This window comes from Callionymus lyra, chromosome 4 (genome assembly GCF_982586985.1).
Source record: "Callionymus lyra chromosome 4, fCalLyr1.hap1.1, whole genome shotgun sequence".
NCBI classification, from domain to species: domain Eukaryota; kingdom Metazoa; phylum Chordata; class Actinopteri; order Syngnathiformes; family Callionymidae; genus Callionymus; species Callionymus lyra.
In genome coordinates, this window is record NC_141821.1 from 20880421 (window position 1) to 20893786 (window position 13366).

Sequence of the window (13366 nt, forward strand, 5' to 3'; positions counted from 1 at the left end):
GACTGTTGCTCTTAAACTTTAGAACCTTCCTCTCCCTCTGTGTTTGATGATCTACTGACTCCTTCAAGAAACATCTTAAGACATTTTTATTTGTGCAGGCTTTTCCCTGATCTTCTGGGACTCATGTGTTTGTCTTATGTGTCTTGACCTTTTAAAGCATGTATTTTAGATGTGTATGGTTTTTGATTGTTAAAGGTCTAGAAAGGCGCTTTACAAATAACCTTTACTTGACTTTACTTACATAGTCTTAAGAGAAGATATGCAAGAACGAATCATGTACACTTGATTTTGAATTGAAAAACCGACACTAAGAAGCTCCAGTACAATGATTTGAGATGTTCACAATAAGGGGAGAAGTTGCTAATGTTACAAAGATAAAGATCAATAAAGGATTCAGTGAGCTAAAGCAAATTAGCTGGTCACACTCGTTCATCGTACACACAACTGGGATACTTAAAAACCCTCATCCAGGCAGGTAAGACTTTCACATATTTATCGATTTTTGTTTTTTGTTTTTTTCAGACCTTAGCCTAATGAACGACAGTTTATAACCTGTAACAAGAGTGGAGAAGGACTTCTTGTGTCAGGCTTAGGCCAGATATTTATCACTTCCAGTTTCCCCAGATTGTTTTTCCAGTACTTTCCTGGTGATTGGAACTACTGGAAGTAATGTTCAGTAAAGAATCTTGGAGACAAAGAGCACAGAATCAAGACAACGTTGTAGTGAAACTTGAATTATTTATTCACACTTTTCTACACTAGCTATGAAGTTAACAGAAGTGTCAAGCTAGTTCCTATGCCGTTCTCATTCATCTCCACTCGGATATAAAAAAGTCAAGATTATTGTGTTTTAAAAAAAAAAAAAAAGGAATCGAAAGTGTTTCGAGTCTGTGACTTCTACATCCAGCCTCTCACACCTCTTCCGCCTTTTTTTTTTCCTCAGTTAAGCCAAACCACATATTGAACAAGGCATTTGCAGCAGAGCTCTGAAGGGGCGCAGACATTTTTTGAAGCGCTTCAACTGTACAGCTCACACGGATCACAACCAACAGGTCATACACAGAGCATTGCAAAAGAGGACCAGCATACTGCTTGGGTACAACACAAACACAGTACAATGTCATTTGACAAAAAACATGAAGAAAAATAACTATTTTTTTTAAGCATTTCATAGAAATTAAAAAGAGAAAGATCATTGCAAATTTGAAGTAAACAAATTGAAGATCTATTTACAGTGAGGTAAAAACACATTGGTCTTTTTAAAAAGGAGGTATTTTCTTTTACATTAAGTGACCTTTTTTTTTTTTCTTCAATATGTTAATTTTACCTTTTAAGAGACTTTTGGATGACGACGATGAAGCAGAGAATGCAGACACAATCACATGCAGTCTTGTCATCGGAAAAAAAAAAAAGTCAAAGAAGTCTCGTCAAACTTAGGCACCAAATGAAACATGATAAAGCTTTCTGCTACTGGTGATGCCACAGAGGTTCACTGCAGCGCCACCTGGAGACAAACGCTGCCCCGCACCACGAGCCCCGACGTCAAACGCGGAGAACATTGCAGCACAACCCTGATAGGATCTGGTCACAGTGTCTGGATCCTGATAGCATAGCTGACCAAGTCAACCTGATTCCGAGGGGCCGAGGAACGGCTCCCGGGTCTAATTTGCATAACCAGTAACAGTTTAGTGCTGGGGTTGAGGGCCGATACATTCACAGCTGTTCTTTTTTCTTTTTTTTTCTCCCCCTCAGTACGGCGTTTATAGCGAGCGAGATAGCTGCTGGCATAGTGGGTTGTTCTCTCCGTCACGCCGGTCCACTCTCGGCGGCGGCGGCGTCTGGCTCAGACGGGAGTGAGGATGCATATTCCACCAGATCTCGCAAATCCGATTCGTTTCTGACCGCCGCCAAGGAGTGTAACCCCGGCCGCGTTGGAGCTGGTCCAGTCATGAATCTAGTTCGAACTTGGCAGCAGAGGACGGCACCGTTTTAGAAATGCTACTGTAGAGTCCTCGCTGCCGTTCCGCGAAAACACCGATGCTTGAGACAAACATGCTCTTGACCGTCTCCCAGGTCTCTGAATTGTTAATGCTAATTCTAGCATCAGTATCTCAACACTAACTTGCTTTTTAAATGTTTAAATCCAACACTTTAAATGACCACTGAATAACTTCTTCCACTGCATTAAATTATTTGGGATAACAAAATCTGCCACATTTGGAAAACATCCTTTACGAAAACATGAGTAAGCATTAGCTGTAATGGACTGCAAGACTGGCTTGTCTCAGAAATTCCATCTAGTGCGGCGGAAAAGATCTTAAGATGTCAGCGGGAGGAAGGAGAAGGTCACGTCATATCGATCCCACAGTGGAGAAAGAGCCACTCGGCATGACAGGTATGCGAGTCCATCGGATGGCGAGACTGTTTCCACATCTCCACTGTAGCCATCCATCCTTATCGTCACCGTGTACTTTCAGAGGAAGAACATCCGTCAGTAACAACGGGTTTCTGCTGAGCCGAAAATGAAAAAACTACCGACGTGCCTCTGAAGACGCAAAGGTCAAAGTTGATGCTCCCTGTCAAACCCCTCGGCCTCCTCAACTGGACGAGCATGTTTGTCTCAGGCTAGATTTAAGACCGGAGTGGCCGACACCAGGGCGGCGGGGATGAGCGGAGATCTAGAGGTGGTTGCCGCGCTGCAGTTCACCTCTTGTGGCTGGCAGATCACTAACCCAAACATGGAATGACAAGAAAAGAAAGGCATAAAATCGAGGACAGAGTCGCTTTAGTAGAAAGACTACATGAGAGTAATAGCTTGGAAACATCTGTACATTTAAGTCATCTTGTGTTTTGACAAGAAGAGTACAAGGCTGCTGGTGAGTTTAAGACAGAATGAAGGTCGAGGCGGACCCGAGGTGCTGCTGAATTGAGTTTTTGTGGTTGTTATTGTCCCAGAGAATGAGGTTGCTGATGAGTCGAACTAGCTTCGCCATGTGCCCGGCAGGACTTTGATATCGAGCAATTTAGAGTTTGACACCAGAGCGAACCCCATGAAGCTGCAAAGTTTTTTACCATTTCTCAGAACATTTAACAACTGGTTTTCAATTGAAAAGCATGAATAATACTTTAATTCTTTCTACAAATGTTAGGATAACATTCTCTCCGTATTTACAAGGCTTCATATGTGACTTCTAGCATAGGTTGGTTAATTCACATGGTCAGAGCTTCCCAGAGAGTAGATCACATAGAACATTCTACATTTTCAGCTGAATTTATCCCTGATGACATCATTTCCAGAGACTCCGATTTTCGTTCGTAACATATCAACAAATCTGTGATATTGCTGAAGAGTTGTGATTTAAGTCTTGCCGAGAATGGCCGCCCACTTTAATCACAACCTTTGAGGAATGAGACAAAGCCGATCGGCGAGCGAGACGAGCAGATGCTCGGAGGTGGATCGGCGTGAAATTGATGTCGCGCGCCTTCCAAATTACAAGTCAATCCCTCAGCGACGACCGAAGAGCTCCCTCGGATTTGTGTTCAGCTTGATATGTGGCGTCGAAAACATGGCACAGAACAATGAGATTCAGGCAAATCTGTGATATTCACATCCGACGGCAGCTCTCACCTTCTTCGACGATATAGCTCGGTGGACGACCAGATAGCAGCACATCAATACATCATGTAACGACATACAGGACAGGTTCACTGACGAAAATTGCCACGTGGGGGCGGGGGTGGTAACAAAAATGGCCTGGTGGTTATTGCTTAATCATCACATTAAGCGGCGAGAATTATTGAAGGAAATGACCAACAGCTTTGTTTTGAAATGCCGGCAGTTCGGTGAGATCAACACGTATGGCAAGATTGGCAACAAGGAAAAAACACTTCAATTAAACATTTAGGCTGCGTACACATACATCTGTGTGTACACACCAACATCATATATACATTAGAAACCTTTAGATAAATGTTAATAAAGCAAAATGAGACAGGGAGTCATGATATAAAATATCATTACGTTGGTCCCTTAAGGCTTGCTAAGCTGAAATGACAAATACGTCCATTTTTTTTTAATGCTCGTTTGTCACCTTGTTTTACATAAATGTACATTCTAGTAGAAAAAAAAGAGCTTGCCACAAAGGAGAGAGTCCACAAGTGGAACGACCTATGGCTTAGTAGACATCCGCTTGCTATAATTAAATAAATGTACCTCACTGTTGTTGTTTTTTTTGATTACCCTACAGAGAAGGAAACGCTTCATCAGAAGGATGCATGTTGCTGCTAAAAAATAAAAGAAATCCCAAAAAGTTGAATGTACAAAAATCAGTCTGCGTGTGTCTTGAAAAGTGCCATGAGCCTGGGTGGCAATTTTTTTTTTCTGAGGTTCTGAAGCTCCAGAGGAGGATGAGGAGTCGGGGCGATGGGGTGGTTTGAGAAATGGCACCAGAGTGTGGGCGGGGTTGTCCGACGTGCGTCTCTGCTCTCATCTACCCACTGCTTGGGTGTGCATAGTTTGAGCTTCGGTGGGGCTCGGCGGGCCTGCTTGCTCAGGGCTGCATACATGCGAGTAAAACAAACGCACCCCACAGCAGCAAACACGAGAGGCGTTCGGTTTTAAAGCGCTGGCACTTTCCTGCGACAGCTGGCTTGGAAGGCATGACGGCAGCTGATCGGTGTTAAATCTTGCTGTTTTGCTTTAGCAGGATATAGAAAATAAAACACACAGCCACTGTATATTGCATATGTTGCAGCATGTTTGCTAAAAGAAAATGACTGAGGTCATCATGTCCAGTTCAGTTTTGCAAAGAAAAAAAAAGAAAAAAAAGTCCCCTGCCACCGAAAAGAAGAAAAAAATGCAATAAATTAATCGGACTCGTTCAAATCCCTGATAATGCAACAGGAGGTGGTAAACGGTCCGAGGAAATACGTGAGATGAGATTCGGCCAGTTGCTTCTACTGTAGGTCAGATCACCAGTGCTACTGTAACGCTACTCTGGAGTAGGGCTGCGACTCTGTAACACCCAGACAACTTCATCAGATATTTAGCTCCAAGCGATCAACCATGAAATGCTCGTTTCAGTAACTGGGTCCAGTGGAGTCCGATTTAGACTCCAGGACTACTTTCCCACCGTGTGGGATCACCTTAAATGCTGCAGTGTTGGCTGTAATCTCCACAGGAAGCCCTACCCCTAGAATAAAGAGCCGGTGACAATGAGGACTCGGAGCAACTTGACCCGGTGAGCTAAATCACCTCAGAACCATTTCTTCTACATCAGGAACATCTTTCACTCCCTATCATGCTTCTTCACACCAATTCCGTCCTGTAAGCAACTCGCCACTTTGTCCCATCAAAGTGGACTTCAATATAAGCAGAGGGAGTCAAAGTCCCCTTTTTCCTCGTCCAAATTACATGTGGGGGATGTTGGGGGGGTGAATGAAGAATGAAACTGATGCTAAATGATATGGATGCCCGTCATGGTTGAGTGAATGCAGTTGTTGTTGTTTTTTTTGGTGACGTCTACATTTTGATTCCCTCCTGTTGGCTAAGTTGAGACAAGGTCTTCTTGATCCGGAGCGCCGTGAGCCGAGCGGCACCGCTGGCGTACCAGCACTCCCTCATTATCTTGGCCATCACACGTAACGCCTGCGAGGGAGAGAGGGACCAGACACTTGATTAGACCATCGAAGGGTGACATCTTCCAAAAACAAATTAGTGCTGATTAAAGATGGGGGGGAAAAAAACACACGGGTTGTTCCACCGGGACCAATTCAGAGTGATTTAATTAAAAATGTCGTTTACCTGTGATCCGTTATGAAGTAGAGGTGAATAAATGACCCGATCAATTAAGAGCCACACGGCATCTTGACTAAGCTGCTTTGCTCTGGATAAAAGTTAATTGTACAGCTGCGTATTAAGACTGCAGCATCTGGACCGTTTTCCTTCTCTCCAACATCAAACGTTCTACCACCGTCCATTTTTTAAATTTATTTAAAAAATTGGTTAAAACCAGCTCTCATGATGAGAATAAATACTTTTTTTAGTCTATGCTGTTTTAATAATTTGTGTATTCTGTCAAGGTTGAGCACTACATAGAGCGTTAACCATAAGAAAATGGATGATTTTTTTCTCATTGAAATCCTTAACCTGACCAGGCGAACGCTTTCCATTTCATGAGAACACAAAACAGAACGGTTTATTTGTAGGTCAATTCAACAAAACAGCCCATTTGAAGAGAAGATTAAAAAAACACGTATGTTACAATTTGTAAAAGGTGTTTTTATTTAGCGTTAAAAAAGCATAAATTAATTATTGTATGCAGTATTTGCTGAATTGGAATCATTTAGTCATTCTTCAGCAGGAATGTTACTTATTTTGTGTAATTGTGGACCATAACTATAACCGTTAATGTAATGGACTTATTGAAACACTGTTTAAAGACAGTGTAACGTGAATACCATGCTCATCAACAATGATCTGCACCAGAGCTGTCGGCTTTTATTACATATAATTGATACGTTTCGTTATTGCATTTCATCTACAATATAAGCCTAAATAAACAGACCATTTACTAAGGAATTGAATCGCGTGGCAGAGTTTCCCCACAATGCATTAGTGCTGGAACCTTCTGTCAGGGAGCCAATTACACATTATTATAAAAACAAAAATAGGGTTATCGCAGTAATAATAAAAATGGTTCTCTCTGCTCCTTTGGAATATCTTATAAAAGATATTTTCTGATTGGCTAAAACTTACAGTACAAATTGTGCGAACAAAGTGTTGGATTTCTGTTTATAATTTGGTTTACGACAAGTATAAGTGTTTTATATTAGTGGAAAATTGTACATTTATGATCTAAAAAAAAAAAAATCAAAATATAAACAAATCCAAGAGTCAGATTGTTAAAAACGATTCGGATGAAACTGGTGTAAATGATAATATTAATTAAATAGTTTTAAAAGAAACAGCATATACTCGAATCAACAAAAGCAACTACCATCATTCTCATAATGGTCACGTAGTAAACATGGATCGCTGACAATGTTAAACAACTCAATTAGGTTCAGATGGGAGGAACATTTAATTTTTATTAAAATATATAATCAGTTAAAAAAAACAAAGGGATAAATGTGTAAATTGTTTTGCCAATTTCACGGTAAGAAAGAGAAGGAAATTTACATTCATTTAAGTTTTACTGCTTATTTTCCTAACACACGTGTTTTACCCCCATTTTTATAATTTCTTAGCATCTGTTTTTTAACCATGTTACATCTATCAAATTGGGAATGTTGGAATGTCCGCGTCACTTACCTCACAGCTCTGCCAGCGATTAGGAATGTTGGGTCGCAGCTTCTGTTCACACACCACCCTTTTCATCTCCTCCACTGACGGATCTGACTGAACCAGGTCATAGTATGGCAGTTGGTAGTCTTCGTGGATGCCTGAGAGGAAACATGAGGTCGGAATCTCAGTGTGTCACCTGTCTGGTCAATAACGAGAACACTTTTTCCATCCCTACAGACTCCTTTCATCGAACGCTCCTGCCAATTATTCACAACCAGCCGTTCATTCATCTATTCAACGGGCATCCAGCCTCACTCCGCTGCAGCTTCTTACCTCCCATTGAGCATCGGCTGGCAATCTCCCAGAAAACCAAGCCCATGGCATAGATGTCTGCTCTCTTGAAGGACTCAAAGTGTTTCATGTTTATCGAGTCATCCAGGACTTCTGGGGCCATGTACCTGCAGGAGACAACATGGGTTTATCATCTTAGTCTTAATCATCGTCTTAGGAGGTACAGAAGAGACTTGATCAGTGTGAACGGAAGCTGCATTTAAGAAATGGTAAATCCACTGATCAAACATTCAAAAAAGCTGAGGATATATTATAGATTTTTTACATGTGGTCATACATATTTTTAGTTAAATTCATCCTGAAGACTGATTGTAATGACATTTCCATCTAATCTTTTAAAACCAAAGCTATTGTCTTGTGAATAATCAGTTGGGATTTGAGAAAAGAACAGCCTTAAAGAGGTACACGTTTCTTTAACCCAGCTTACTAATTCAAATCTTTATTAATCAAGGTTAGATTGTAAAAAGTGCACACATAGTCCTACAAGAAAAAAAGAACAGATAAGAAATAGTCCAATTTTTTTGTGTCCAATTATCGAAACAACCTCATAACAAAGGCCATCATTCCAGCCCAGAAATATGTCTTGTAATGTTTTGGTATCACATTCTTGTGAGATTAGACGCATTACAATTAAACGACAAGTAAACGGTTGCATCTTTACTCCATTATTACCGTCATGTTACAGGCACTACCTTAATATTCAGCTGAATAGTGCGTCTATGGACATACCCCTGACACTGATGTGTGTCCAGCTGAAATCTCCACTTCTCTTCGATGAGTTGTAACACAGAAGTACCACAAAACCTCAACTCAAAATGACCTTTGACACCCGACACACAGGTCCTGAGCACCAACTGCCATATATTGTCACCTCAACTGTGTGATCCGTTTTGACCTGAGGCAAAGAAACTCTCCTCTATTAGGGTTGTCACCATACTAACATTTTCAACTTGATAACCATACTCAGGAAATGTTTGAAGTCGATCCCATAGTTTTATTTACAAGAAAAGCGCAGAAAAAAAAACAGTGAGCTTCTTGGAACATAAAATAATAAACCATTGGAACAAAGTGATCATAAAATAAATATTAAAATAATTACTTTAAAAACATCATATCAAACTGCAAAGCAACCGATTTAAATACGACTCTGCTGCCCACTCTATGGTGTTTTACGAAACGGTTTGAAGATGAAATTACAGAGTACCAAAATGCTACTTTAAATAACTTATTTTCCAACAGAGTAGTTTTGAGCGGTGGGTTCCTGTAAACAGACCCATCCTCCCCTGAACAGGACCAGCAGCGAGCAGTAATCACGATAATTACTGCAGCAACCTGATGGAGGAAGCGGTAGGTCAGTGGGTTTGTGTGTGCTTTATGTTCTCAAGCTCAGATTCATCGAGTGCGTCAGGAAGGTTTTATCAATACTCGTTCGGCAGGTTGTACATAGTGAGTCTGTTTTCTGCAGCGGTTTCCTTTCACCGCCTTGTGGGGAATATCATCATACCTCGAATCTGACGACACAATTATTCCGAGAAAGGACTTCATGAGGTTTAATAATGCAGTGTGGCGAAGATTATAGAGCAGACAGTGCCATCTAGTGGCCTTTGAAGATGACAACAGTGTGTCATGAAACCACATCATCCCCTTCAGTAGACTGAAGTGATTATCTCCGTCAAGGGCATATCGTCATTAGAGTCTAATGGTTTTAACTGTCATTTGTATTGGTGCTGGAAGAGCTCATTCTAAGTGACATTTTGTCAGCATAATTAAGAAAATGTATTCTATAATAGTTTACAGCAGCTTCGAGAAGAATAAACACATTACCGCTGGCTCAAAACACGAAGTTATTGTATGAATAAACTATTGCCTAAAGAATAAATTAAATTACCAACTTCGTTAAAACTAAATTAAGATATTTATCAAATAAAACTATATGGACCTTTACTCGCAAAGTAAAACTGAGAACTTTTTCTGTTTCATATATATTCTCTGGATAAGATTAAAAAAATGCTGTAGGTTTAATCATCAGAGGCTGTCCTCCATATAAAAAGACGCCCATTGAGCTACATGGGGTCAGAAAGATTGTTCCACTCAGCAGAAATGTCTATCAGCCCACAGAGCCGGAACGAATGTTTTGTACATGGATGCGAGAGCTTGTACGCTTGTACAAACGTAACACATTCAGGGCCTAAAATGAATGTTGAATTCCTGCTTAGTCATGGTCAACATTATACATTAGACTTAAAGTGCAAAGTACCTAGAGGCACAAGTAGATGAAGTTGACTGGAACAAATGAAATGTTCATTACATTTCTTTAAACCCTCATTAAGTGCAGCGACTAAGAGCGCTAACACAATAGAAGCAAGGTGAATAATTAAAGAGTTTCTGTTCATGAGATCCATTAAAAGTGTTGTTTATTCCCACTAATTCAGCAACATATTTTGAAAAAAAATGTGTCTTTGGTTCAGCAACAAGATTAGACTGGTGCCAAAAAAGCAAATAGCTTAAAAGAGTAAAAGGCAACATCCTTGATTTTCTGGGACTCCTGTGTTGGTCTTGGTGCTGTCTTGAACTTTTAGGCATGTATTTTATTGGGTATTGTTTTGGTTGTTTAAGCGCTTTGTGACCCTTTATCTGGAAAAAGCGCTCTAAAAATATAAATAACTTACTTACTTATTGTGAAGAGAATTTATCATGAAATCCTACAGAGCCTAGATTAAGACCCCCATTACCCATTTCATATGAAAAGAAAGACTTTGTAAAGACCAACCCAATTTAAGATCCATCTCTATACATGGCTATGCTCCTCAGTCAAGTCATGGTGTACGGCCATGTGTTGTGTTGACACCTTCATTTAAAATAAAAGCAAGCCTAACACGCAATAATTGCTGAGTGATTATTTAAAACAAGGCAATGGAAAATAATTAACATTAACAATATAACAGTTTTATACGACACTCACATATGATATGTACTCAAAACAGTCATGGTCAAATATTTATTGTTTAACCAGTTGTTTCAGACCTATTAGCATCTGTAAAAAGAATGTCTGAAATGACAAGATAAGAACTCACTTTTTAACTTGATCTCATGCCATCCTTAGACTAACCCCAACATACAAGCAACAAGTGTAAATGCCTGCCAGTGAGACCAGAAGACGTCACCAGTGTACTCAATTGAGTCCCACATGAGTCTAATTTGAATCCTTCCAAATCATTGCCTGCAAGTGCACGTGGGTAAGACCAGCTTTTGTGAAATCGTACAATGAAGTCATCGATTAAAAAAAAGCCTTCAGCATGTTGTTCAGAACAGCTATGAATGGCAAGTGCAATTATGGGCAGAAAAACATGTTGACTCAATTAAAAAACATTCATAACCTAATAATCGGTATTCCGCCTAGAATCACGCACACCACGAGTAAAGAAATTATGCAAAACAACCTTGAAAGAAAGAAAAAAAAAAGATACGATTCAGAAAGCGCCATCAAAAGAGGATCACGTAAACGTGTTCCACATGAACTTCAGGTGACATTTGCTGATCAATTGAATTATCTACCTGCGCAGGGGCCTTCATGAGTGCAAAAGAAAATATTTCTGTTGATTTACGATACATTTCAATGGAATAAGAACATGTTGCTATTTCATCCAAACATTTTTTAAAGATATTTAGAAGAAAAACAACATAAAATTGGGTCGAAAACAACCTTCATTCTGGTGTCTGAATGACAGCAATGTTATGAAGCAAACTCAAATCGGTTTCTAAACTGCATGCCAAAGACCCTTCTTTGATGCCTTAATTCTGACACATCTGACTCAGCGGGGTCAAAATGTAGAACAGCCGGGGTCCCCGGGTATTCAAGAAGCATGCAGCTGTGCACTTCTCATCACAACATAGCTCTGAACTCCTTTTAACACCCGTTTTCCAACAACAAGCTAACCTATATGAACTCTATCTAACCGGGTCATTACAAGTTCGTAAGGTAACTGCACTCAACAACTTTAGGTAACCGGATTTATTTGCATATATGTATTTTAAATTTGCCATTTAGACAGCAAGTTTACATATTCAGTCGACTGTAGAGGCCGTAAGAGTAAATGCTTGGGTTAAGGGATGTAACATTTCCACTGTATTGCAGATGAAACCCAGCTCCATTTCTCATGCAAAACAAATTCCATATTCACAACCTGTTGTCAGCCAACTTTAAACAGTGGTTCCCTTCAAAATTACTCAAATGACACTGCGACAAAACAGGATGGCACCATAAGCACCATCCTACTACTTCATGACCTCCAACAGTTCCAGAACTTAGCTGCCCAGATAATCATTAGGACCCCAACATTCCATGACATCCCCCCCCCCCCATTCTGGACTGGCTCCAATACCTCAAATCAGCTACATACTCCATCTTCAAGGCCATCCACAAGATCGCTGCCTCCAATTCCATCCACCTCCCTGTGCCCACTCAGCACCATGCCCCCGCAACTGCTAATCTCTCCCCATTTTTAAAGCAAACCTCAACACTCACCTGTTCTGGATCGCATACCTCGTGTAACCTCCCTACATCCTCAATGTTACTGCTGCATTTTATGCTCAACTTTTTATGATGTGATTTTATAGTTTTCCTTTCAGTACTTGCAAAACGACCTTAAGCGTTTTGAAAGGCGCTATTGAATAAAATGTACAATTAGTATAGAAAGTCTGTGGTTAATAAAACGTTTTTAGATAAGTTTGAGGTAGAAGTTATAGATGACAAAATGCTGACTTTATTACAATATAAAACTACAAGAGTTTCTCGGACAAAGTGTTCTTTCATTCTTCTCTGGGAGTATTTGCAAAGCTTCAACTTGCCAGAGGTTTCACAATGCAAATAGAAATACTAAAATTTGATTTATTTAGCTTGAGGCAACATTTATTGAACCAAAAAGTCCTATAGTGAATTCTTCTTTAGGTGACATGAACCAGGATTTAATGACAGTAGCAGCCGATGCCAAATATTACTTAATTATCACATTGAAAAAAAAGATCGATCAATATTTGTAAATAAAAAACAAAGCAAAAGCTTTAGCAGCATTAACTGGAGACAGCTGGAGCTTCATGTCCAATACATGAACTGCTGCCAAGGCCAGGGCTTCTGTTTGTTTGCCCACAGGCTCACTAAATCATTCAGATAGTCGAACTTCCCTGCAGCGAGGCAACATTGTGCAGTAGGGAGGAAACAACACCAGAACAAAGCGGAATCAACAAGTGCTTCCTCATTGCCATGCATACTTTGTTGTCACACAGATCAGGTCAGGTGATGAGTGACAAGCAAAAACTGAGCAAAGCAGACATAAATAATGAATCGTTGCTGAGCGGCGCACAAAGAATGCATCATCAGCCCTGAAAATCCTTTAACAGACTAATCGAATAGGTGCTGAGGATTAATGTAGATCAATCACCATTCAAATACCGTTTGTCTGTAACTGTAATATTTGCATTAAAACAACCAAACAACAGATGTGTATAAATAAACACACCCCGTTACATTTCACTGCCCATCGGTTGAGAAAGATTCTGCAGCACATGCAGCTTTATGATCGAGAATAACACACTAAACAAATCTCTATGAAGAGAAGCTGAATGAGAAATCCAGTGGTCTTTGCTTTGTTGAGCTTCCATTTCTCTAAAAGAATTATCAACCCTGTAAAATACATTTCTTAAAGTAATAATTCACCCGAAATTCAACCTTCA

General features: G+C 40.1%; 1 protein-coding gene across 1 annotated transcript in view; it reads right to left on the bottom strand.

Moving 5' to 3' along the window:
- Nucleotides 1-718: 718 nt before the first annotated feature.
- tgfbr1b (transforming growth factor, beta receptor 1 b) overlaps nucleotides 719-13366 on the bottom strand; it is a 40317-nt gene continuing 27669 nt past the window's right edge. The window contains exons 7-9 of the mRNA XM_087789142.1: nucleotides 7619-7743; nucleotides 7313-7443; nucleotides 719-5647 (exon numbers count right to left, since the gene is read on the bottom strand). Coding sequence (XP_087645268.1) covers nucleotides 5522-5647; nucleotides 7313-7443; nucleotides 7619-7743 — 382 coding nt within the window. The 3' untranslated portion in view covers nucleotides 719-5521. The remainder of the gene's footprint in view (nucleotides 5648-7312; nucleotides 7444-7618; nucleotides 7744-13366) is intronic.